Source organism: Saprolegnia parasitica (assembly GCF_000151545.1).
Source record: "Saprolegnia parasitica CBS 223.65 unplaced genomic scaffold supercont2.14, whole genome shotgun sequence".
NCBI lineage: Eukaryota > Oomycota > Saprolegniomycetes > Saprolegniales > Saprolegniaceae > Saprolegnia > Saprolegnia parasitica.
This window is the reverse complement of record NW_012156408.1, coordinates 244,177-268,857: the sequence shown is the minus strand read 5'-3', so window position 1 is coordinate 268,857 and position 24,681 is coordinate 244,177. Positions and strand designations below refer to the sequence as shown.

The following is a 24,681-nucleotide window of genomic DNA, read 5'->3' as shown; positions in this document are numbered from 1 at the left end:
CAGCGCAGCAGCAGCGATTTTGATGCCGGAGATTCTTGTAATGAAAATGGGGTCGCCCCACCTCAGCTTCCCAACGGCTTTTGTAGACTTGCTGCAATTCACCACGCGCCATCCTTTGGCGATGAGGATGAAGTAATGGAAGCAGACGATCGGGTTGGGCTCGTTGAATATTGGTTGCATCTAAAGGGACGCTCATGATCAAAGGCCGCTATCGTTGGCGACTTGCGCAAGCAGCGGGCTTGGAGTTCAGACGTTAGTACGCGTATCGAGCATTGATGGATGGGATATAGCAGAATTTGAACTCACGATGCGAGCAACTCGATGAGGAGCACAGAAAAAAGGGATTGGATCTCAAAATCAAACAAGCACCACGTTTGACTGCACAGCTCGATGCGTCGCTGGCCGATCTCGCAGACAACATGGTACGACGAGGCCGGTCGCAAGCAGGAATGTTGCTGTGACGACGCATTTTCGCAGCCTCGACTGTTTGGCCGTGCGGAAGGTGCTTCATCAACCAGCCAGCCGCCGGTTGATGCACGCGTCGCTGCTCGGTGATGACGAGGACATGCGTCAACGCTATACTTTAGACGCTCGATCCCAGTTTCAATTCAACACCTCGCGCAGTAATAAGGACAAGCATTATTGCCGTCTTCCTATCCATCCTCCCCACGCGCCCCAAGCTCAGTTAGTCGGGATGTCCATGGACTAGAGATGACTAACATTAATTCAGCTCTATATAATGCTGCATATTTAATAGTGTAAAAACACTCATGTCGGGAAACTAATGAGAGCCAAAAGAGTGCGGTGCAAGGACTTGCGGACGTCACCTCTGTATGCATTCCGGTCCCTTGCATGAGCGGTCGTGGCGCGATTGCCATCGTAGCGTTCAGGCCCACGTCGTGTGGTCTGCATTATACACTATATTGCGTCAAAGACATGAAATAGTGTCATTTAGTCGGCCGCCATAGAACTGGCACGGATCTGATTACGGTTGACCGCATGGCCGACAAGAGTAGGTGGTGCATTTTTTTATTTCCTCGCGTCGCTAGCTCGGTATTTGTATGCCGATTAAAACGCCATGAATTAAAATCTGGACTCAACCCAGCGTCCGAGGTTACACTTGAACCTGCGACGCCAATGCCACCATTCGCGACGGCGCCGGCGCAGACGCCATGGAGCTGCATGGCCGCGCCCATGACCGCGATGGAAGAGGCCGCATGCGACCCGCTGGACCACGACGACCTCTTCGCCATGATGGACTCGTCCTTCCCGATGCTCGACGAGGCGCCGGCCAAGAAGCCCGAGGAAGCCGCGAAACCTGCCATGAAGGGCGAGAAGCGCAAGCTCCAGGTGCGCGAAGCGTCGCGCCGCTGCCGCCTCAAGCAGAAGGAAGAGGTATCGTACCTCCGGTCGCGCGTCGCCGAACTCGAGCAGCTTGTGCGCGATCAAGCGATGGTCCCGCCGCCGACCACCGACGCCCTTGAAGTCCAGTCGCTGCGCCAGCAAAACAAGGAGCTTACGGACGCGCTGCAGCGATCGCAGTCGCAGATGGTGCTCATCCAAGCGCTGCTCAACAAGACGCTTGTGGAGACGATGCAGTCGATCGTCCCCGTGACGTCGCCGCCATCGTCGCCACCCGCCTCGTCGATCGTCTCGGACGCCCAGCGCCTGCGCTTCGCCTCGGTCGTCGACTGCGCGTTTGCGACGCTCACGCACTTTACGCTGCCGCACGCCCATGGCGGCCCAATCCTCTCGATCACGCATTCGGCCAACTCGTGGTTTGGCGAGATCTGGAGCGTCGGCTCCGAGCTCTTTGTGTGCATGACCAAGGAGCTTCCATCGACCAGCCTCCTGCGCACAAACATGGTCGCCGACCGCGTCTGGGAGCGCTCGGCGGCGGTCTCGTTCGCGAACAGCGCGTACACGCTCCTGCGGCAGCGCAAGCTCTTCGAGGTCGACGCCAACACGCACGTGTACGAGCGTCTCGAATCTGTGCTCGAGATGAAGCTCCTCTCGCAGCAGTCGGTCAAGTTTCGCCGAGCGGTCTCGCCCACGACAGTGCTCATTGGGACCGCGACCGTCCAACCCGACGAAACGACCAAGTACACGCCTGGCAAGGAGCAGCTCGGTTTGCTCTTGCACTCGGTTCCCGACTCGCCACTGCTCGCCTCCGTCCAGCTTGTCGGAACATACGATGTTGTGGGCGTGCCGCCAGCCGAGGTCCATGCCCGCCTCTCCAAGCATGTGCTCGAGCTCGCGCAGACGCTGGAGCAGCAGCTCTTGCTCTAAGGGCATGTGTCTCTCTGTATAGATTTGAAGGAGGCGGAGGGTAGTTGATATTTAACATGATGGCATCGTGCAAGTGCATACTGTGTCTCTCCAGTATCAACTTGATGTCTATAGGAGCGAGAAGGTCGGAACAACACGGACCGGGCTTGAACCCTAGCCCTCCTGCTTGCTAGTTGGGAAGCAAGAATCCGCCGACGAGACAAAAGGTGGTCGTCTGGACACGTTGCGAGCTACGTCGGTGGCGTCGGTGGAGCTCGCCATTGGCGTGGCCGGCCATCAAGTCATGGTGTACACAAATGCCAACTTGGTGCCAAATCTTCAGGCCGTGTTCACCATCGATCCTACTAGTCCAGTATATCTTCTGTTCTTGGCGCTCCAAATGCTTTGCTCGTAGAATTCAAGTCCATCTCAAGATGCTGCATTCATCGTTACAACGTGGCTGCGGTCGTCGTGCGATCTATTGCCTCTTAAGGGCCCATGGCCAAGCTGGTGTCGCGGAACAGTGGCACGTGCTCGAGGATGACGTTGGCGGCGAGGGCCAAGCTGGGTGCCTCGGGCGACTCGTCGCAACACTGTAGCATCGCAAAGGCACTTGCGAGCGCATCTGGCTCCGCGTTTGGCGCAAGCTCTACCGCGAATTTCTCGATGAGGGCGCCCCAGAGCTCGCAAAAGACAGTGCTGATAACCCAGCGGTCGAGTCGCAGAAATGACGAATGCCACTCCATATCCATGGACAACTGCAAATCGGCCAAGTTCGTCGGCTTTTCTGCATACGTCGTGAGCCGGTACGCGCGGCTGAGCTGCTGCGGCGTCGGCGCGGGCACCTTGCGAGGACGAGCCGTTGTCTCGAGCACGGGGGCGCGGTGTGTCTTGGCCGCGTGGAGCTGCAAATGGCTTTGAAAGTCGCCGTAGAGTACACCAGCAAGCACAGGGCGCGCGTACTGGGGCTGGCAGCCCAACGCAAGCAGCATCGAAACAAGAAAACGACCAGGCATCGACGGAAACCCGACCAGCTGACCGCGCTCGACCACGCCCCGCAGCGCATCCAGCTCGGGCACCGCATCCATGAGGCCGACGACCCGCAATGCGTTGTAGAGATGGAGCATACTCGTGGCTTGCCAAATGTCATCGAGAATGCGGCTGCCAGCATCGACCTGGACGCACATGATGGCGGCGAGGAGAAGCTGACCAGCCATCCATGGGCTCAGCCACGCGTGTGCATCCTTCTTGACGATTTTTGCTAGCGTGTGCCGCAGCCAGAACGTCCAGGCCTTCATCACGCGCCGTGTTGACTCGGGGACGAGCAGCGGATGCGGACGCTCTTGGCTGCGCAGCATGCCACGATAGATCTGCTTGAGCGACGCCAGCGTATAGGATGCGACGGTCGCACAGGTCCTCTTGTCTGATGGTGGCCCCTCGACGGCCACCACCGAGGCCAGCAGGCACTCGGTCGCAAAGAGAAACGGAATGCTCGGCACCTGGGTCTCGGCAAAGGCCTCCAGGTGCGCAAGGTAAGGTATGAACGCGTCGGACGCCTCTGGTTGGTGCTGGTAGAGGCACAGCGGATCAAAAAGGCGCGAGAGAACTCGACAGCGCGGGTCGTGGCTCGGCGCCTCGTGCAAGTCGACACGCAAAACAAGTGGGACCGTCCCCGGTCCGTCCCAGTGTGCCATCGTCACCACGGCGCCGTGAAGTTCCAGCAGCGACTTGTCTTCATACAGGCCGCGTCGTGAACAATGGATTCCAGCGAGTAGCTGCTCGAGCTCCTGAGCGCGTTTTGGAGAAGGCCGCCGTTGCAAATGACGACGCCAATGTCGTCCAGCGTCGTGAGGTACGGGTACTCGATCGCGAGCTCGTTTGCGAGCACTTCGACCGTGCGCACGCAGTGGTTGGTGACGGCCGTTGCCGCCACGAGCGTCGTCGTTCCTTGCTTGAAGGCCGCCCAGACAGCCTTGACGTCGCCCATGAGACCGTCCATGTCCATGACAAAGCACTCGACACGAAACTGGTCGGCTTCCATCTGGGCAAGTGAGGCGGCTCGCGCCGCCTCTTCCGGGGTCTCTTCGACCGGCGGTCGATCGGCGGCATGGCCTCTTCGTCGTCGTCATCATCGTCGTCATCGTCGTCGGCGTCAAGAGACAGCGTCGCAAACGCATTCGAGACGCTGCCGCTACTTGGGGTTGCAGTCGGGCGAGGTGTTGCAGCTGGGCAAGGTGTTGCAGTTGGACGCCGTGTTGCAGTCGTGACGAGTGGTGCCAGCTTGGCCCGCACGGCGCGCAGCAGATCCAGAAAGCGCGTGTGGCCAACATCGGGCGGAAGACACTGCGTCGCGAGCCATCGGAGGCGGATGCTCGTCGAGAGGTCGACCAAGACCTGGCGTGGCACGGGCAGCGCGTTGTTGGCGACGTGGACGGCCGCTGCCCAGATCTGACGCAGCGTCCACGGGGCCATCGTCTTCGTCGTCGACTTCTTGGAGGCGCGCTGGAGCCACGAGACGACGGCGTCGGTCGCGGCCTTGTACTCGGCCCATCGGCCACGTTGGGTCGTCGTGATGGTGATCTTGTAGCAAAATGCGGAATGCTACAATTCGGACTGCAACCCGCGGTGGTTGCCCAATTAGGCTAGAACTCGGCAAAAGCCCTAAAATTGAAGTGGCGGTATGCCCCAGATCTACAGTACATCCCGAACGCCATCATATGACAAGCGCTGGTCTGGCTGCTGCGAGTGCGCGGTGGGGCTCAAGTGCACGTGTGCATGGTTTGTTCATATGATGCAACGCTATCTGCGGCGCACTATCTTCTCTACATGTACTCGATGTCCGTGTCGTCAAGCTCGATGACGGCGCTGGCTTGCTTGGCGAGGTCGTTCTCGTCGTCCGAATCGCCGTCCTTGTCGTCTTCATCGAGGTCGGGGAGCGGGAAGCGAAGCAGCGCCGCAACGCCGCTGAGCTGCCCGAGCTTGTCGCCCGAGACGTGGAGGCTGCTAAAGACGCGGGCGTGGCCGCCGTTCGCACGCACGTTCTCGACCAGATCAATGTACTTGCGGCGAACCGCAAGGTCCTGGCTGCGGAAGAGTGCGTCCGTGATGAGGAGCGTGTCAATGGCCATTTGCTGGTTGGCCTTGACAACGTGCTATGATATGACGTTCAGTCAATCGTGCTTCGCACAAGAAGAGGCGTACGTTGTAGCCGTAGTATGCCTTGTCTTGGTCGGTGTGGAGCATCTCAAAGAACGTTTCGAGGCACTTGACGTCGCCGGCCGCCTTGGTGTCTTCGAGCTGCACCTGAACTTTCTAATGCGATCAAGTCGCGTCAACACCGAGACGACGGGTAGAGAGAGGAGGTACCGGGTCGGTGAGCACTTCGTCGAGTGCGTGCTTGTGCCCCGACGACGCGTGGCAGAGAATAAACTTGGATTTGTTCTCAAGCAGCAGCTTGTCGTCGGATCGCACCGCGTACTCCATCATAAACTTGAAAAAGTCGTCCTTCACAAAGCCCGGACTCGCCAAGAGAACGCATTTGACCAAGCTAAAGTCGACGTGGCGCTTGATCGCCTACCATAGCATGTTGGTTGGCAGGTGGACGAGGAGGCACGGACCTGGACGATGCTGTCGTAGAAGCGCTCCATGCCCTTCGCATGCGACGTGTTGCCTGTGCGCTTGCGCGGAATCGATGTCTCGAGCTTGGCACGAATCACCGTCATGTGCCCTTTGATGAGACAGAGGTGCGCGAGGCCAGCTTGCATGACCACCTAACCACGATGGTATGAGCGTTCCGAGGCGATAAGCAGGATAAATTACGGCAGCGGCCTCGGCTTGCTTGGCCACGTTGCACGCCATATCGATGCGCTCGAGCGTCATGACGTCCCAACACTGCTTGGCGAGCGTAAAGTCCTTGTTGAGCTCCAAGTCGATTGTGTGGTAGGCGCCCATCTATATGCATCGTGCTTAGCCGCGTGGCGCCGGCGAAGCGCATGGCCTACGCGAACGTGGGGGTTCTCCTCGACGTTCTTGCCGCGGATGCGCAAGAGACACTTGATCGGGTCAAAGTCAATGTGCTCCATCTGCAAGCAAAGCGTCATGCGCATGCGCTGGCTCGTGGTCGAGCCCGTCGCGCCTTCCTTGACGACCTTGCGCACCGTGGTGGTCTTGACCGTGTCGCCGCGATGCATGAGGTTGAACACATGCCACATGTCTTCCGGGTCTTCGGCGCGGAGGATCACGCTGCCATTGCCGTCCTTCTCGCTGATGCTGCGCTTCAAGAGCTTCATGGCAGATTGGCACCGCAGCTTCGGCATGCATTAAATACGCAAACACGGCATACAAATCCCAAGCTATATATTTCGGCTGTAAAAATAGTAGCGACCATGCCATTGGCCAAAATGCTGTGATAGAAAAACGCTCGTGCTCGATTCGAATTCGAATCGAGCACGAGCATTATATAACACTTCAAAAACTCGCCGCTCACCGCCCACGAATGCAGACTGCTCATGCAGACCATCTCCACCGTTCACACCGTGGGTGCTTGTACAATGCCATTGAAGAGCAGATGGCGATGGGCCTGTCGCCGTCGTCATTCACGCAAGCGGCCGTGGTATTATTTCGCGCGTGCGTGGGGACGCCACGTCAGCGGCGACACCACCACAGTGCGCCGCGAACTTCACCTTCGATCCTCCCACGCCCATCGCGCTCCCTCTGCAGAAGCGATCTATCCCCGTAGTAAGTATGCAGATTCGGCGACTCGGCCAATGCACGCTTCGCATGTGATATAAGTATGCGAACGCGCTCAGATCTCGCGCCGACGCCCGTTTCGAAACTCGGTCGTTCGCTATTTTCTGCTGCTTTTCGAACGCCGTTCGACATATTCTTCCGAATGACATCCTATCGCCTTATAACTTTAGCCGCTCCAACCGCGGTCTACATAAATGCATCGTTTACGCCTTCAATCGCACGCCCATGTCGTCGTCGTCGTCGTCTTCGTCCGTGGTCGCCAGCATCGCGTCTGTCGCACTCTCATCGAGCGCGAGCGCGCCGTGCTGACCACACACGCCGTGGGACCGCGCGAATTGGTGGCACCCGTGCGCCTTGCAGCGGGCGCCGCCGCCGTGGAGGCGGCAGATCCCGTACGCCTGCGCCGTCGTCGAGCAGCCTTGGATCGTACACTTGCGGCCGCCGCCGTGCTTGGTGCAGTAGCCGCCGCGCCGTGCGTACGCGAGGCAGCCTTCGCCCGCGCACTGTCGATTGCGGTTCTTGAGGCGCACGCACACCGGTCGCTTCTTGGGTGCTGCGTAAAGCGGTGAGGCCAGGACCGTCCGCCGGATGATCGGCGCTGTCATGAGGGACGCGAACGACGGCAGCACAATGCGCGGCTCCGACATTGCCGTTGCATGCGTCGACTTGGACCGGACGTGGGCGAGGCACGTGCCATGGAGCTTGGCGTACCGGTCGCAGCCCTCGACGACGCACACGCGGTACTTGAGCGGGCTTGTCATTGTCGTCGCTAAATGGCCGCAAAATCGCAAGTGGCTTGCGTAAGTCCCTCTAAGATATATATACTTTTTGGCGGAAACCGATTGGAAAGGCAAATCTCGTGCGGCGTGAAACGGTTTGCTCTTCGAACTTCGAGTGCGAGCCAATCGAAATCGAGTTACGTGGCAACGTGCACGAAACGCATGGGGCTGTTTAGGTGCTCTCGCATCTATATACGGCATGCCCGTGTGGGGTGTCGTGGGCGGTAGTATGATCCAACGATCGCCACATCGTCCCACAAGGCGCCATTGACATTCATGTGTGGCGACTGGAAAGCGCCGACGACCGGACGAGATTTGTATCCGCGTGGGTGCGCGACTGAACCATGAAGCTATGATTGTGGTGTTGTCGGAATACTGGACCTCGTCGTGTGTCCTGGCTCGATCATCTCGCACGCCATTTCGACGGTCGAAAGCACGGAGAAATCGAAGGCGGTGACGTCGGCGGGTGGCCAGACACAGTCCTGTGACGAAACCACCGAAGCAAGTTCAGCGGCCTAGCACAACTCGTCCACGACGCTGACCGCAAAGACATCATCATGTATGAAGCAGGGTCGCCAGTCGCACCCCCATGTCGTCGTCTCGTCCAACTCTTGATCGGTCCGATGTGTGAGGAGGTCGTGCACGCTGCTGTTGTTCTCTTCCGTTCGACTGGCAACGACAACGACATCCCGGCCAACGAACCTGGTTACGTAGTAGCTTCTGTGTCTCGACATGCAGTCAGTCGTATTCGCTTAGATGAGTCGACGAATCGCCATCCGACGCGGTCGGCCACGGCGTCACGACCGCCGAAAGCAATTCATGTAAACGAATGGCAGAGTGGGACCGAGAAAAAGAAATTCGAACCAAATGATTCAAAAACTAAACAAACGGCCGCGTTCTTGAAGAACGCCGGCCACGTCGACTCTCTGTATTCTCCCTTTTCTTCTTCCTCGATCGACAACCACGATGCTTCGCTTCATGCCGCGGGAGCGGTCGCGCTCGGAAGGCGCGTCGGCGCCCGTCCGGACGCTGCGCCGGTGCGCGTCGCTCGAGCTCCGCCTCTGCTGCGTACCCGCCTGCCGCCGCTACGCTAAAGAAGCCGACGTCTGCCTTCTCCACAGCCGCGAGCGCACAACCCTTCGCCTGCTCCAGCCCGTGCGCGAGACGACCAATAGCGCAACAAGCGCCATCATGACGCCGTATGCGCAGCGCGACGCCTTCTCGTGGGCCGAGCCGTCCATGCATCCCACGCGCGCCAAGGACACGCCGCGCCAGCTCGACGACACCGCGCCCAACCGCAACGCGAGGTGCCGGGTCGCTTCGTGCACCTCGTATGCGCGCAACGGCGGCTGCTGCACGCGCCATGGCGGCGGGCGCAAGTGCCTCATGGAGCACTGCACGACACCGTCCCAAACCGGCGGGCTCTGCCGGCTCCACGGCGGCGGCACGCGCTGCAAGCTCGAGGGCTGCACCAAGTTTGCACGCGTCCGCGGCCTCTGCTCGGTGCACTTTCGCTTCGACGACGTCCAGGGGCATGTGAAACGCAAGGCGGCGGCGCGACGGACGACGTCGCCGTAGTTCGTCGTCGCGTATTTAATCTTATATATACCATGTAGCGAGCAAAGGAGTGTAATAATCGGTATAAGGTGCACGGGTGACTCAGATCGCGCAAACTGCAACTTGGCAAAGCGCCAGATTGCACTTGCCAGCTGGCAAAAGATACTTTATTTGATGCGGTCGTGCGTCTCCGCCACCCGTGCCCGGCAACGAGATGCCCATCCTCCTCTTCGTGCACGCCGGAATCGACCTGGTTCTGTAGGCACCCGGTGCGACGCTGCGCCTAGACCTGCCAATGCAACGAAACGCAGCAGCCGTCGTGATGCGTGCAGAAGGACCAGGAGTGCCACTTGAATCCGCGCTGCGTTGCGTGAGTCACAGGTGCGCGGACCGACCGACGGCCTCTTTTTCTTTTGCAATCGCCCGCGACGACACTCGCCAGCTGGCCGACGAGTCGCTGTAGCGATCACCCTGCCAAATCGAACCGTCTGTGCATCATGTCGGAACGAGCGTTGTTTGCAACGGGTGCAGCGTCCGCAGCTACTACGCACCGTTCATCCATGCAGGTTGAAGGTGGTTCTCGATTGATGGGTGCTAGTGCGACGGTGTCGAGGTCGCCGTACGACGTCGGAGGCGGTCCCGCAGAATGCGTCGCGTGGCGGCCGAGCACATGCGGTCGCGGTTCTTCTCTCTTCGGAGCGTGGGATGTAGCGACGGGTGCTGGCGACCCTCGGTGCCGACGTGCGTCGGCTGGTCGGCGGCGTGGCGAAGGCAGTGGCCGTGGACCTTGGCAAAGCGGGCGCAGCGCAGCGCCGCGCAGAGCACCCGGTCGTCGGACGCCATCGAGTTGAACTATGGAGCTGTGCATCGCCGTTTTGCAGCAACTTCGTAAGAATAGATGGTAGTATCCTGCCAACGCCGCCACTTTGCACTGGTCGTATTGTGTATTTATAAAAAAAGTATAAATAGTGGAGATACCAACTAAAATTGGACTGGAATCATTGTCTGTTGTCATCATTAGTAGTATACCGGTATTATTAGTAGTCGCCGTCGGCTTCGTAGTCGTCGCGGTGCGCGTGCGCCGCCGACCACGGGTCGTCCGAGTCTTTCAGGTGGCGGTCGTTGCGCTGCCACGCCTACATCGGAATGCATATATATATTCGGGTGGAGAGTGAGGCTCGAAGCGCGTACCGCCTGCCACTCGTCCGAGGCATCGGAGGCCGCGTCGTTGACGTCTTCGTCCGATGACTCTTCGTCCGGGTAGTCGTTAAAGACGTAGCCTTCGTCGTTTGAGTCGACGTCGTCCCTAACTAACCGTTCGCCCGACACGAGAAGAGAGGGAGGGATATGTACTCGTGCTGGTCGTCCTTGTCGCTGTCGCTCGCATCAAAATGCAGCTCGCGCTCCGCTGAATCCATGTCGCCTTGCGCCTCGTACATGAGCCACTTCTCGACCGAGGTGCTGACTAGACATAGGCATATCCTCAGCACGCAGCTACTTCAAGTCGATCCCATGCAAGAAAAGGTGGTACCTTCAACCACGGGAACGTTCTCGAGCTCGGCCGGCGCACTCAGCTGCTTGGTCGCCGAGAGGTCGATGCTGTACACGTCGTACACGTACTGCTTGTCGTCCTCGACGGCTTCGCACGCGCGCAGCGCCGTCGCCGCCGCTGCGTGGCCATGGTCCTCGGCAAAGTCGGCGGCGGTCTTGCCGTTGTAGTCCTGCAGCGCCACGTGCTTCTACAACGTCGCATGAGCGACGAGATGCGACCCAACGAAATGCCGCACCGAGTGGATCACGAGGAGGGCTTCGATGACGTCGGTGCGGTTGTGCATGGCGGCGGCCATGAGGATCGAGCCGCCGTCTGCCGGTCGCTGAACAAAAGCGGGTCAATGGACTTGGTCGCGCTCTGCTGCTGGAGGCTAAAGAACGCACTAAAGTCGTTGCGCTTGAACGCCGTCCAGATCGCTTCGTCAACTTGACGCTCCAGCGGGTTCATCACGCGCTTGAGCGCCTTGGCCTTGAGCTCGGCGCCGTTCACTGCAAGCGGTGTGCTGGCCGACGTCGTCTTTGTGGTCGTTGTCGGCAAGGCCACGTCGACGAGGTTGAGACCACGGCCCTTCGCAACGCGCTCGAGACTACACGGCCATCCGTTAGTGCGATAGGACGGTAGAGCGTCGCGACGTACCGCTTGTCCTTGCGCTGCTGCGCGAGATTGGAGCGGGACTCGAGCGTGGTCGCTGTCGTCTTCTTGGACCGGTCAAGATGATGCTTTTGCATCGTCTTGGCCAGTCGCTGGCGCATCTTGTCGTCTGTCGTACTCGCCATCGTGTCGATGCGGGTGAAGAGAATGACCGACACGGGTGCTGTCTCGGGCTCGGTCGTTGTCGTTGTCGCCGAAGGATCCGGCTTGAGCGACAGGCTCTCGAGAGCATCTTCGAGCTTGGACTTCTTCAGAAGCACTTGGTGGTGGGAGTGTACGACGAGGCGCTCGACGGGGTCGTCCGTGCGCTTGCGCTTGATACGCAGGAGGACGCGCTGCTGCTGCTCGGTGGTCATCGCGCCGGGCCTTTCCGTCTGCTTGTGGCACACCAACAAACTCATTGCAACCGGATATCCGGATAGATGTCCGGATGCGGTGTTATAGTGGGCATGTGCCACGAATAAGGCTCGGGTGTCGGCCGTGTGGTAGCATGAACGATCCAAGACGAGCACAAGGGTGTCGATTGGCACCAGTACTTTGCGCTGCTGTTGTGTGTCGTCGTCTGGTGCGCACGACGGTCGAATGGCCTTGTGTAGCGATATGTGCCGAATATAATTAAGTGCCGAATTTAAATGCGACCCACCGTTGATGATGTAACTGTGCAATCCTCGGATCGATATGGCGGACGAAGGGCGAGCAGAGGCAGCGGCCGACGACGACGGCAACGAAGGCGACATTGACGACGATTCAGACTTCGTCGGCGACGACGACGACGGCGTGGACGACGACGACGACGAAGACGACGTGGGCCGCCATGTGGAGCGCGACGTGGCCGAGAACGTCGACGAGATCGGCGGGTCGACCGTGGCCGAGATGGAGCAGCGCCTCGCCCGGCACGCGAAACTCGGCGACGAAGGCGATGGCTTTGATGCCGAGTGGGCGGCCAACTACGTGGCCAAGGCGCGCCAGTGGAAGGCGACGCATGGCACCGACATTGACACCAACGTCCGCGGCGTCGCACCATCGCCCGAGGTGGGCGGTCCCGTGCTGCCCGTACGTTGGCACCACGTGCTGAGCCTTATCTTTCTCGGTCTCGCCATTAGCGTCCAAGTGTACATGGTCTTTGGCTAAGGTGCGACGCGTCTACCACGCTGCAGCAACACGCTGCCCATCGATCGACGATCTCTCATGCGACGTAGCTAGCACACGTGTCATCACAAGCTGTGCAGTTGTTATATGCATGTCAGCCTTCTTGCTCGTGTTTTCAAAGCTTTCTAGCGACGACAGGCGATGAGGGATCTGTCGTCGACACAGTTCTCGCTACCAGCTCCTCCTCGTCAACAAGGACGTGGCGGCAGGACAGAGACCCTCGTTGCTTCCTGCTCTGTCGATAGCAAACATCACATGCACTTGAACAACACTTATTGCACGCTTCGGAGAACGACGACGGGATAAATAGACGTGTGCTCACACTGCTGGTCGCAGCGACGAGGTGCCGAGCAGCGGCATCGCGTGTAGCACAAAAAACAGGGTGCCCAAAAGCACAAGCAGCAGCACGTGAAGCACACCGGCGGTGCGACTGGACCGGCCGTGCTGCTTGAGGACTTGCACGTCGTGCTTCTGGCTCGGCAAGAGCCCGAGGATCGCCAGACCGGCGACGCGGACTGCCACCGCCGGTAAGTACGCGCTCCGCAGAACGTCGACGCGGCGCGCCGATGTCTCATGGACGACGAGGCGTGAGACGAGCGTCGCGGCGTCGACGCCCATGTCGGCCCACGTGCTCACGACGCTAATGACAAGGGCCTCGTTGCCAAAGTCGGCGAGCTCGACGGCGCTGGCGGCGATTGCAATCGAGCGCAGCGCAAGCGGCACCTGCGCGAGGGCGTCGCCGACAAGGCGCACGTAGCTGGCGCCAGCGACGTCGTAGACGACGAGCAGCGTCGTGCTGACATCGAGGGCCACGATCAGTAGCGTGTTGAGAGCGATCGCGGCGCGCCAGTTGCAGCAAAGACAGTAGGTCGCCCAAAACCACAGCGCGCCGGCTGCGGCAAGGACACCGCATGACGTTAGGACCGTCGTGACGGCCAGTGACGGCAGGGTCGTCGCCGATGCTGGCGGCCCAGAGGCCGCACCAAAGTAAAACGACGCGTCGATCGCGAGCCGAAAGACACATATGTGTGTCATGACGTGGCGCTGCGGCAGCCGCCACGCACTGCGCACGTAACCGGGCAGCGTGACCGCCGCCGGGTACGCGGGCTCGACGACGAGGCAGGCGGCAGCGACGAGACAGATGCCCGAGATCCACGTCAAGAGCGCGTACGTCATATTGGGCGAGACACCGAACGAGTAGTCGCCACCGATCGCCTTGTCTTGGAGTCCGAGGCCGCAAAAGACCGAGGGCACGATGTCACCGGCGACGCGGCTGCAGAAGAGCATTGCCTGCGTGCGCCCGCGCTCCTCGACAGGCTCGCGCTGGGCGTAGTGGACCATGACGGCGTCGATGGCGACGGTGACAAGGACGCAGGCGAGGCCCGCGAGGAGTGTCATGCCTAAAAAGAGGGACGGTGGCGACGAAGACGGCGCGGGCAACGGGACGGTCGCCATCGTCAAGCACGCCGCGCCACCGACGGTCCAGCCGAGCAGCATGTACGCCTTGCGCCGTGTCTGCCATAGCGGAAAGCAGTCGGAGACGACGCCAAAGAAGATGCGGCACGAGTACCCGAGGTGCACACACGTGGTGTACGTCGCGGGTTCGAGGCCGAGATGCCGCGTGTAGAAGGTCGGGCCGAGCCGCGCGAGCACGCCGAGAACGATGCTGAGCCCGATCGTCTGGAGCACAAGACCAAAGAAAGGGCGCGTGGAGAGCGCGATGGGTCCGCCCGGCAGGAGCGCGCCGTCGTCGGCGTCGACGCGTGCGATCGTGGGCTCGGGCACGGCAAAGTGGATGCGGCGCGCGTAGTAGCGCTCGTCCTCGAGGATGATGTCGGACGCGGTCGAGCTGAGCTTGGGCGCCGTGTCGCGCCAGAGCGACGACGCTCGGCTGAACGAGATCGACATGACGACACGACGATGTCTGGTCGCGGAATGCCATCAACGAGTCGAGTACACATGTACTACTGCTGGGTGCGAAATCACCCAACCCTGCCCACGTACACCTAGCCGAGCGGTCGTGAGGTACCCTTGTCAACACAAGCTGCAGCCTCAACTCTCTTACAACCCGTAACTAGAGACGACTCGGCGGTACCGAAGCAGGGACTTGAGCGAGTCGAAGAGCGGAGGTTGGTCGTTCCGGCCGCGACGTGGCAAAAACCCGCCACTTGTGCCGCGTCTCTGATTGGCTGCTGGACGAGCACCAATCATAAGTCGCGTTGGGTGCCGTACACCGGTGCACCGTTGTACTCGACGCCGCAGTCGACGCAGTGGAGGACGTGCTCGAGTAGATTCCGCACCGACTAGCGCGAGCCTTGCGGAATGCCAAACGTCTTGATGATGCATTGGATTGTACCCTTCCGGCCGCTCCATTCGACCGGCCGAGGAGCATGAAGCGCATGCTCGTTGTAGTACGCTAGCGCCACCCGTCGAGAGCGATCGGAGAAGAGGGTGCTGCTGCTCGACGCGCTCGGCCCCACGACTGGAGCTGGCGGCGCGGTGGGAGCTGGCGACGCGACTGGTGCTGGCAGCGCGATGGGAGCTGGCAGCGCGAGATCGGCCTTAGCACTGATTCTCTTCTAGCCCTTCCTCGTCGAGAGCCTTTTGCTTAGCGGCGTCGCCTTGCGCTTGGGGACTCGCCCAACCTCAAAGCCCATTTGGAAACTGCTTGCTTTTTGCGGCCATTTTGAAATCAACTCACAGAATAGAAATTCGACGAATAAAAATTTCTTTTGAAATATCAAGAGCTTCATAGGATTACACATCAAAATTCCCGCGTCTACTTTGAAATTCGTGTAGTGTAAAAGCTTTGACGAGTCCTTGCTGCAGCATGGAGTAGAAAGCGATCTCTCTCTCTCTTCTCCATGGACGATGCGCGAGGTGGTATAATACCTCTCCGCGCAGCTCGAGAAATATGACTCGAGATGTTGTTGCGAGCGTGACAATAATCTGTGTCCATTCGAGTACCCTACGTACCACGTGTGCAAAGCAGCAATCACTTGCATCGTGCTGGCAGCGGTCGGCCGCAGATGCATCCATTCCACAAGACAAGCACGCAAGCACCAGGCATGAGAAGCATCATATTACAGGAAGAGCGCACTTCGTTGGAGCTCGAGGAGGTTGTGCAAGACCATCTCGGACGTCGTGCCAATGCAGCGGGCGAGCTCTCGCTGCGCGACATAGTCGAGGTCGATGAAGCGCCCGATCACCGCCATGTCCAGAAACGCCTTCTTGGCCTTCCAGCTGCACCACGCGTCCGGCCGACCGGTTTGGCGCGTGTGCGGCGCCTGGCGAAACTCGCGCGGGTTCAAACCCGCGTTGTGCGGCAGCGCGTTGATCATGATGCTCTGCAGCGTGTACAAGCGGCGAAAGGTCTTTTCGTGGACCGGCGTGAGCACGCCGAGGCTGCCTTCCGACGTCGCCAGCAGCGTCACATACGTCGTCACCTTGGACTCAAAGAGGCGTTTCCGAAGCATGCTCGTGACGCGGGCGCCAATGTGAAAGTCGGCCGTCCGAAGCAAGCGCTGGCCACCGCGCGACTCGATGTTGCCGGGCGCAAACTGCATCGTGTGGACGTTCGAGAGCATGTCGGCGGCCACAATCCTACGTCAAATTGTGTGTTGCGCACACGAAAATGGCAAAAATCGATACCCGAGACGCGTGTCAAGCACCGAGACGTCGGCGGTCGAGAGCGCGAGGTGCTCGAAGTCCTTTGCCAGAAGCACGAGTCGCTTCTCGGTCGGGCTCCACTTGAGAAAGTACACGCCCTTGTAAATGTCGCCGTACACGATGTACGTGGCCTTGATCACGTTGAGGCTCACAATGTAGAGCTGCGCGTCAAAGAAGGCGCAGCCCACGAGCTGGCTGTTCTTGAGCTCGTACACGATGAGCTTGGAGCCGACGGCCGCAAGCACGTAGATGCCGAGCTGCTTGACCATCGAGATCGCGCCTTGCTTGTGCTCTTTGGCGTACGTGAGCTTGAGCTTCGGCACCTTGCTGCCCGTGACACCTTGCACGTTCGTGTACTGCGCATAGTCAATCTCGTACACCAAGAGCCGGCCTTTCCCGTTCTCGTCTTCGCCGTTCGGACCGACGATACCCGTGCCAATGACCACGTACGGCTTGCGTTTGATCTTCCAGTCGGCCGGAAGGATGTTGGGCATGTCGGCCAAGTACATGATCTGGACGCTCAGCACGGTCTCGTGGCGCTCAAACGGCAGCGAGAAGACACCCTCCGGCTTCCACTCGCACGCCGCGCTGTGCTGAATGAGCCGCAGTTCGTACTGCTCTTCCATGACCCCTACACGCCATGTAAAGCATAGAAGACTCGGCATCTTCAACGACAATTGTGTACCTGTAAAGTCGGCGTACGTGAGGTTGTCGAGGATCTCGCCCGGCTTGGGCGCCGTGTACCCGTCGTCTTCGGCGTCGACCACGTCCTCGACCTTTTCATCTATGCAATATAGTGTCGTTCAAGACACGATTTACACTACTTTTGAGACGTGTACCTTCTTCGAACGGTGGCACAATCGACTTGGAGAGAACGACCGCATACGTGGGTGTCTTGAGCGCCTCTTGCACGGCGCTAGCCCCCGTGCACGGCACATGCACCACGTGATGGATGCTGGACCCCAACGGGACCTTTTGCAGCACACACTGGCCGTTGCCGACGACGGTCGCGTTCGCAGGCCACTCGCAGACGCGGAGGACGCCGTCCGAGTGGTAGTACATAAAGCCTTGGGGGCAGTTCCAGTGTTGGAATTCCGTCCAGCCGAGCACCGGCACCGCGCTGCGTCGCGAGGTCGGGACCGCCATCGGCGTGAGCCCGACGCGGCCGCGGGCGTTGTGGACCCACATGGGCGAGACGCCGCGGAAGAAGATGCCGCTGTGGCCGCCGACGTTGCTGTACCGACAGAGCATAGGGTACCGGAAGAGCTTGAGCGCTTGCTTGACATGCACGGCGGTGGTCTCCTTCTTGAGCGCGAGGCCGCGCGTGATGCACTGCGCATGCTGCTTGGCAAAGCTCCCGTCACGGCTCGCCGCGTACAGAATGAGGTCGCCGTTGGCCATGTACACGACGAGCACCATCTGGGCCACGAGCTGGCCGTTCCGCGCGTCGGATGGCCCGACCCGGTGGATGTTGAGGTCCGCGATCGGCGAGTAGAGCGCTGTCTTGCGCGTCGCCTCCGTCGGCGTCAAGCCCACGGGCGGAAACGCAGTTGGCATCTCGACGACGTTGAGAAGGCTCTGCGGCGCCAAGTGCAGCCCCGGGTAGCTCGCGACGAGCTCAAAGTCGGGCAGCGCGTAGATGTTGAGCGTGCCCGAGTCGTCGCAGACCGCGCAAAAGATGGGTTTCGTCGCACTCGCTTCCGAGAGCATCGGCGTCGCAGCGTACGCAGCAGCTTCGACGTGCGTCGTGGCCGTGTGCATGGCCGACACGTTGTAAATCTCTTCGAGCTCTTCTTCTTCCGCGACGAGCCGGTCGATCGTATCGTTCTCGTCGTCCTCCATCGCAATGTCGTCGGACGGCGTGACAGTCGCGGCCCGGGGCGCAAACACTTCGGACCAGTCGTGAAACAAACAGAGCGCGGTAATGTTGGACTCGGTCGACGACATGTGCACTTGCGGGTGCACGACTGTAAGGTCCATGTCGCGTGCGTCTGCTGCGACGAGGCGAATCGAGCCGTCGCTGAGCAGCAAGACAAGGTACGGGTCGAGGACATCGACGGCAACCACGACGATGCTTTCGTCGACGCCCAGGCCGCCGCAGTCGAGGTCCGCGTCCAGAGGAATCTCCTGTGTGCACTCCAAGACACCGTCCGCGGTCTCTTCCAAGAGCCGAATGCCGAGCTTGAACACTTGGACAATTCGCTGATGCGAGAGCAAATTGGCCATTGCGAGCGTCGGGCCCTCGAGGTACATGCCGCAGCTCGCCTCGTCCTCGATCGGCTCCATCTCGTCGCCCGTCTTGAGGATCATCGTCTTGCTCTTGAGCGAGAGCACGACGTACTTGTGCGCGGTCGGGTCGTGACCGTCCGTAGCGTCCGGTCGTCCGTAGATGGTCCAGAGCATGCGACACCCGTCGAGCTCGGCTTCAGTGCTCACGACCGGGCGAATGCCCCGGTGTACGACCGAGAGCGACGAGCGGTGCAGGAAACCACCACCCAGCACGAGCTCATCGCGGGGCACGGTAGTCGTCTCCTCGTCTTCTTCGAGGTCCAAGCCCATGTCCATGGCCGTCACCTGGCCAATGCTCGCCAGCTCGTCAACAATGCGCACCGTGTAGGATGGAAACGCCTTGGCCAATAGAGCCGCCATCGACTCTTTGGACGCGGACGCGTCGGCGGCCGACGACGGCGCGTCCAGCAGACGCCCGTAGAGATAGATCTCTTCGCCGTCCGAGTCCAAGTCGTCGGGCACGGGCACAGGCGCCGCCTCGACCTCGGGCTGTGCACTGCTTGCATCTACTACGTGGGCGCACATGAGTCCATCTGTCGGATTCGTCCCGCAGGTACCTTGGGCAGGGGTTTGTAAAACGTCATTGGTGTACGTGAGGAGCTGCGAGTTGCCGTCGCGCGTGCCCAAGAAGATCATTTGGGTCGTCGGGTCGACTGCCAGCGACGTGCACGTTGTGAACGTGTCGCTGCACAGCGGCCGCAGCATCATTTGACAGACCGCGTTGCCGTAGTAGCCGGTTTGCCGCAGACTCTTGTGGCTCGGGAGCGAGAGCACGTAGAGCTTCCCGTTGGCGAGCGACACGAGCATCTCGTCGATCGCGTGGAACGGCGAGAGGCGCGCGTTCGTTAGGAGGAGCGACTCGTCCGGCAAGAGCAGCGACCGATGCAGTGGCAACTTGGTCGCGTCCATGATCGAGGCCGCGATCGAGTTGGTCGCGAGGCCAAAGTACTGGTTCTGGTTGAAGTATAAGAACGCGTTCTGGGTCGTAATGACCGCGCCACCGAGCGGCGCGGGACAGGCCGTGACGGCGCTCGCATCCGACGGCAGCTGCAAGATGGACCAGATCTTCGGATGCATCCTAGCGCATGCCATGAGCCATTGTCGCGCAGAGACAGGCTAGGAGGAGGAGATATGCACCCGGTTGCGAGGTTGATCGAAAGCACGGTGAGGCAGCACGTGTTGTAGCCCATGGCGTAGCGTCCGACGGTCGCTTGCTTGTCGCTCTCTTCGTGGAGCACCATGAGCGTCGGCTCGAGGTACCCGTCGAGGAACGCCATGTCGATGACCTTGCCGTGGATACCAATCTCCTTGAGACGCAGAATGAAGGCGCGCCCGGCAACCGTGTTGAGGCCAAACGTCGCCAGCGTCGACGCGTACTGCTCGGCGCGCGCACGGTCCTCGAGCTTGAGGCTCGGGTCTTCGTAGTTGGTCTCGTCGTCTTCGTCGTCGTCGTCAATGACGTTGGCGGTCGCTGCATTGTCGTCGAGCGGCAGCAAGACCACTTGGTCGCTGTACAGCAAGAGGCCCATGCAACGGTTGTCCGGGTCGGCCTTGGCGATCGGGACGCTGGCGAGGCCCTGGAATTGCGTGCGGCCGAGGCGGTCGCCTTGCAGCGCCGTGCCAAGACCCATGCCATCTTCTTCAAAGTTGTGCAGCGACATGGTCACGAGCGAAGCCGTCTCGCTGTCAAAGCGCACGAGCACGAGCTTGGCCGAGGCGAACGTCAGCGCCAAGCACGGACACGTCTTCTTCTTGACGTACACGAGGTTCGCCGACTCGGCCACACCTGCAAGCGGAAAGCTGTGCAGTAAATGCAAGACGACCGCGTCAGTGGCGGCCACCGCGGTCTCGAGCCGGTACACGTCCAGCCGCTGGGCGTACACGACGAGCAGGTCCGAGACGCCCGGCGAGACGAAGGGTCCCATGAGGCTGAAGAGCACGCCCGTGCTCTGGACGAGGTCGCTGTGGCAGAGGAAGTGCTGCGAGTGCGACATCGGTCCCGGCGCCGCAACCAAATCTCTGGTTTAGTGGTCGTGGCAATACCGTGACAGATGATACCATCGGATATGCGTTGTCAGAGGTTTTGCAGCCGTAGACACAGTAATGTCTCGGTCGACACGAAAGCCGCCGCAGACAATATGTACATTGCTAAACGATACCACGAGTCGCGACGTTGAATGTAGGACGAGAAAGGCGGCGCGTGGACGCAGCGAAATATGGGCGCTATTTAGCACCTTTCCTTGTAGTCATGGCCGCCTTCGTAACTTCTCCGATCGACCTGGAATAGCTAGCTACTTGGTATACAGACAATATCTTCCATACGACTACGTAGCAGCCGACTGCATCTAGGTGGGAATCGCGTTCAAGCGACGACCAAAAAAATTACTACGTAGTACGTTGGTGTAGAGGTGTTTGGTGCGAGTGCTACTAAAAGGCAACTAAAGGCAACTAAAGGCCACTAAAGGCCACTAAAGGCCACTAAAAGCAACTAAAAGGAAGAGGGAATTATGGTTTGTGCGATGAATAACGTCTGCTGGCTTTGGACTTGTTGTGTGGCGACTCGATTCCATCGATATCCTTTGGATTGTTCCACCCGAATACGGGACACACAAACTGACAGCGCCCAAACGTGATGCTATGAAATGGATTGAAATCTTTCAACCGACTCAAGACTCCACCTACCAAGACTTAAGATGTATGTTGAACGTCGGCGGCCAAAAGCTCTTCAACGTGCTGGACTTCACCGGCCGGCAATACGTCATGCCGTCCGTCGTCGGGATGCGCGTGCGAGGTACCGTCGTTAGGTGCGAGCTTGGACAAATGACCTGTGGCTTGGTTGAACTCGCGAGGGGTCGACCAAACGTTAAGATAGCCGCACGATGGTTCGCGGACCAGCGCCGGACGCACCCACTCTCCCGCACGTCTTCGAAGCGATCGCTTTAGTCCGTTGCTACATTATAGACAAGTTGTTGCTAGCTGTGGCTCCGACGTCTGGCTGCGCGCTATGATGTGAGCGTGATGGATCTTTCGTAACCGGTGTGGGCATCAGTGTAACCGGCTGGCTAACCGAACTTATCGGAACGCCAATCATGAGCATGATGCGTAAGCGCGGCGCCATTTCATAATCGACAACCAGGATGCTTCGTCGACCGGCGACGGTTGGTCGCTGGCTTCGGCAGGCGTCGTCGACCGCGTTCCCAGCGTACGGGTCCATTGGCGGCGCATACACACTCGCCAACGGCCACGACGTGCACTATACATGCCACGGGCCGTCCACAGCAGCGGCGACGGTGGTCCTCCTGCATGGCGCACCCGGGTCGTTCAAGGACTTCAAGTACCTCGCGCCGCTGCTCGTCGAGACGCTGCCGCAGCTCAACGTTCTTGCACTCGACTTGCCTGGGAACGGCCGCACAAGCGGCGATGCAGCCGGCGGTCAAGCGCACATGTCGTCCGAGACGGTGGCGACAGCGGCCACCGAAGCCGTCAATGGTCTGCTGCGTGACAACCAGCCGGTAATTTTGCTCGGGCACTCGTTCGGCGGCCACACGGCCATGCAAGTGGCGGCAGCTACGAGCCGGGATGTGCGCGGCCTCGTGCTTCTCAACTCGGTCGGCCTCGACCGGCGCCCGTACGAACGGTTTGCCGCGCCGTTTTCTCGCCTCCTCCGCACCGACGGGCTCCTTCGCGAGCTCGTGATCGCCGTCAACCACTGGCGCTACATGAACATATTCAAGTTTCCAAAGAAGACGCCAATGGACGACTTGACCTTTGCGCTGCAGCGCCTTGGGTCGAGCGACTTTGACGCGATTGACGCTTGCGTGACGCATCTCCGCGCCAAGCAGCTGCCAAGCATTGTCGCGTATGCGATGGACGATATTGTCGTGCGACCCAACGTCGGACTCGAATTGAGCGAGCGCCTCGCGGCCGACGTGCACCTGGCGTACCCCGTCGGTGGCCACAACTTGCAGAAAACCCAAGTGAAGGATGTTGTCGCGAATGTCGCGACGTGGATCACGACCCGCCTCGGACTTTAAGACAACACAATACGACAGAAATGGTGTACATATTGTCGTTGTTACCGATGGACCTTGACCTCATACGGTCGTCGTGGCGGCCATGTTCGTAGCAATTGTAATATGGGGCTAGTCTGCCTGGCGATTTGAGAGCCGTCGAGCCGCCTTTTGTGGGGTATAGCTCATAGATCTTAGATTTATTTTGCAAAGCTAGTCTTTTGAGAGTCTGGCGTATCGTTTGTGTGGTGTACTCGAGTACTAATAGGGATGGAGGCTCACGCGTCTGTGCTTTTACGAGAGACTGACGCAATGATAGCACCGACACGGGCCCAAGGGCCACGAACTGTTCGCTATGTCATCCGTTTAAATTGGCCCGACAAGAGAGGTTGACATTGGGCGTTAAAGTGGATGGAGGCAGCGACGTGGCCATCCTCAGTGGGCTCCACTGTGACTACACTTGGGAAAGGACATGTCACAAAGTACGCTGACGGTGCAAGGCGCTCGAATAGCAAGCAGTAAATCACAAAGCGTTGAAAGAAACACACTTGGTTCCGGAGTGAGCACTGGGACTCGACGGCGACCGTTGGAGATGTCACCGTTGGCGATGTCCGGATAATGCGTGCATCAAAGCGTGCCAGCTCGCCGTCATCCGGATTCAGAAATCGAATCCAGCAGCGCTCGAGTTGCTGCAAGTGTCATTCTCCAACAAGCCATGGAAGTGATGGACGACGTCAAGAAGGCAAAGAAGCGCATTGCCGACAAGAAGTACCGCGCTTCCCACAAGGAGAAGCTCGCGGCCAAGAAGAAGGAGTACGTCGCTGCCAACAAGGAGAAGGTTGCAGCCAAGGACAAGGCGTACCGCGCTGTCAATGCAGAAAAAGTGCGCATCCGCAAGAAGAAGTACTACGATGCCAACAAGGAAGGACTAGCAGCGAAGATGAAGGAATACCACCAAAGACGAAGGTCGTTCGCCTGGTGCAGTACAAGGCGTGGCGCAAGGCGAATTCGGCGTACAAAAACGCATACCAGCAAGCTATGTACGATGTCCTTGCGATCAAACCGAGTGGTTTTCTCATGTCATTTTCCTAGACGGGCGCGAAAGAAGGCGATTGCGGCCGGCGAGATTCCGCCGCCAAAGCCCAAACTCGCCGACTTCCGAGCTCAACACAACGCCACTGGCAGCGTCGCTCCGGCTGCGTCGACGGATGCGGCTCCAGACGACCTCCTTGACGAAGACGATGACGAGGATTCTCATCCCTTGGTCGCCACCACCAAGAAGGTTGTCATGGTCAGCTTCACGGACGAGCATCCGTTCAACATGCGCAAGCGTGGGCCGGAGCCGTGCTGTGACGAGTGCGCGCTCTTTCAGCCCAATGCGCTGACCTCGGCCACCAACACGGTGCTCTTGGCGGGCACGTACATGTGTACGTTCTGCCGCGACTGGACCTACTACCGTCTCCACCGCAAGCACAAGCGCACCCGCGCCGACGCCCGCCTCGACGCTCTCACGACCTGAGCTTTCCATCTCTTTGTATTTTGCATAATGAAGTGTGTTCTATCGCTCGAGTACTGCTTTGTACGCACATCATTAGCAGCATTCTATCGGGATAGAGTCGTAACTCACGTGCAGAAGGACCTTTGTCGACTTACTGGTGCGTCATTTGAAGGCAATCGAGGTATTGCCTCTGCCAGAGAGCACCTCCGTCCATGCTTCAAAAGATCTGCGATGCACGCTCCTCACCAGTGTAAAGTACCACGCGATCGGCGCTGCTTAGCTTCCAAGGGTCAGCTGCATCGACGCATGTGCTGCCTTCGCTAGAGATAGGTGCGCACGGGGTGAAGCATAACACAGTTAGAGCTACATAACATAGTGCTTACTCGTTCGAGACGCCAATCCCTCACCTATCCACGCCTAGCATTCCAAGAAGGTCTCGTAAAAGACCTCGGAGGTTGGTAATTCCAAGGACTTGGTATCTATTCACGAGCACCTCTCTTTCCATTGAAT

At 59.5% G+C, this 24,681-nt stretch overlaps 8 protein-coding genes across 8 annotated transcripts; 4 read left to right on the top strand and 4 right to left on the bottom strand.

Annotated features, from left to right (window-relative positions):
• Positions 1–1,137: 1,137 nt before the first annotated feature.
• SPRG_19822 (hypothetical protein) lies at positions 1,138–2,289 on the top strand (the record flags this gene model as incomplete). The annotated part of the gene is made up of 1 exon (XM_012343682.1): positions 1,138–2,289. One exon carries the CDS (start codon positions 1,138–1,140, stop codon positions 2,287–2,289), a length of 1,152 nt encoding a protein of 383 aa, XP_012199072.1.
• A 2,731-nt stretch (positions 2,290–5,020) lies between these two features.
• SPRG_05006 (translation factor pelota) lies at positions 5,021–6,573 on the bottom strand. Its single transcript, XM_012343519.1, has 6 exons — positions 6,270–6,573; positions 6,088–6,219; positions 5,886–6,038; positions 5,635–5,841; positions 5,470–5,580; positions 5,021–5,420 (listed from the first exon to the last, which is right to left on the bottom strand). Exons 1-6 carry the CDS (start codon positions 6,555–6,557, stop codon positions 5,091–5,093), a joined length of 1,221 nt encoding a protein of 406 aa, XP_012198909.1. The 5' UTR covers positions 6,558–6,573; the 3' UTR covers positions 5,021–5,090.
• Positions 6,574–7,220: 647 nt separating this feature from the next.
• Positions 7,221–7,778, bottom strand: SPRG_19821 (hypothetical protein; the record flags this gene model as incomplete). Its single annotated transcript, XM_012343681.1, has 1 exon — positions 7,221–7,778. One exon carries the CDS (start codon positions 7,776–7,778, stop codon positions 7,221–7,223), a length of 558 nt encoding a protein of 185 aa, XP_012199071.1.
• Positions 7,779–8,762: 984 nt separating this feature from the next.
• Positions 8,763–9,374, top strand: SPRG_19820 (hypothetical protein; the record flags this gene model as incomplete). The annotated part of the gene is made up of 1 exon (XM_012343680.1): positions 8,763–9,374. The coding sequence occupies one exon, from the start codon at positions 8,763–8,765 to the stop codon at positions 9,372–9,374; it is 612 nt and encodes a 203-aa protein (XP_012199070.1).
• Positions 9,375–10,390: 1,016 nt separating this feature from the next.
• SPRG_22151 (hypothetical protein) lies at positions 10,391–11,912 on the bottom strand (the record flags this gene model as incomplete). The annotated part of the gene is made up of 7 exons (XM_012343712.1): positions 10,391–10,489; positions 10,545–10,659; positions 10,707–10,818; positions 10,885–11,092; positions 11,141–11,217; positions 11,289–11,491; positions 11,542–11,912. 7 exons carry the CDS (start codon positions 11,910–11,912, stop codon positions 10,391–10,393), a joined length of 1,185 nt encoding a protein of 394 aa, XP_012199102.1.
• Positions 11,913–12,234: 322 nt separating this feature from the next.
• SPRG_19817 (hypothetical protein) lies at positions 12,235–12,687 on the top strand (the record flags this gene model as incomplete). The annotated part of the gene is made up of 1 exon (XM_012343679.1): positions 12,235–12,687. One exon carries the CDS (start codon positions 12,235–12,237, stop codon positions 12,685–12,687), a length of 453 nt encoding a protein of 150 aa, XP_012199069.1.
• A 3,101-nt stretch (positions 12,688–15,788) lies between these two features.
• Positions 15,789–20,657, bottom strand: SPRG_19816 (hypothetical protein; the record flags this gene model as incomplete). Its single annotated transcript, XM_012343678.1, has 6 exons — positions 15,789–16,308; positions 16,357–17,005; positions 17,060–17,158; positions 17,214–19,172; positions 19,221–19,741; positions 19,801–20,657. 6 exons carry the CDS (start codon positions 20,655–20,657, stop codon positions 15,789–15,791), a joined length of 4,605 nt encoding a protein of 1,534 aa, XP_012199068.1.
• Positions 20,658–21,800: 1,143 nt separating this feature from the next.
• Positions 21,801–22,697, top strand: SPRG_22150 (hypothetical protein; the record flags this gene model as incomplete). The annotated part of the gene is made up of 1 exon (XM_012343711.1): positions 21,801–22,697. The coding sequence occupies one exon, from the start codon at positions 21,801–21,803 to the stop codon at positions 22,695–22,697; it is 897 nt and encodes a 298-aa protein (XP_012199101.1).
• Positions 22,698–24,681: the final 1,984 nt, after the last annotated feature.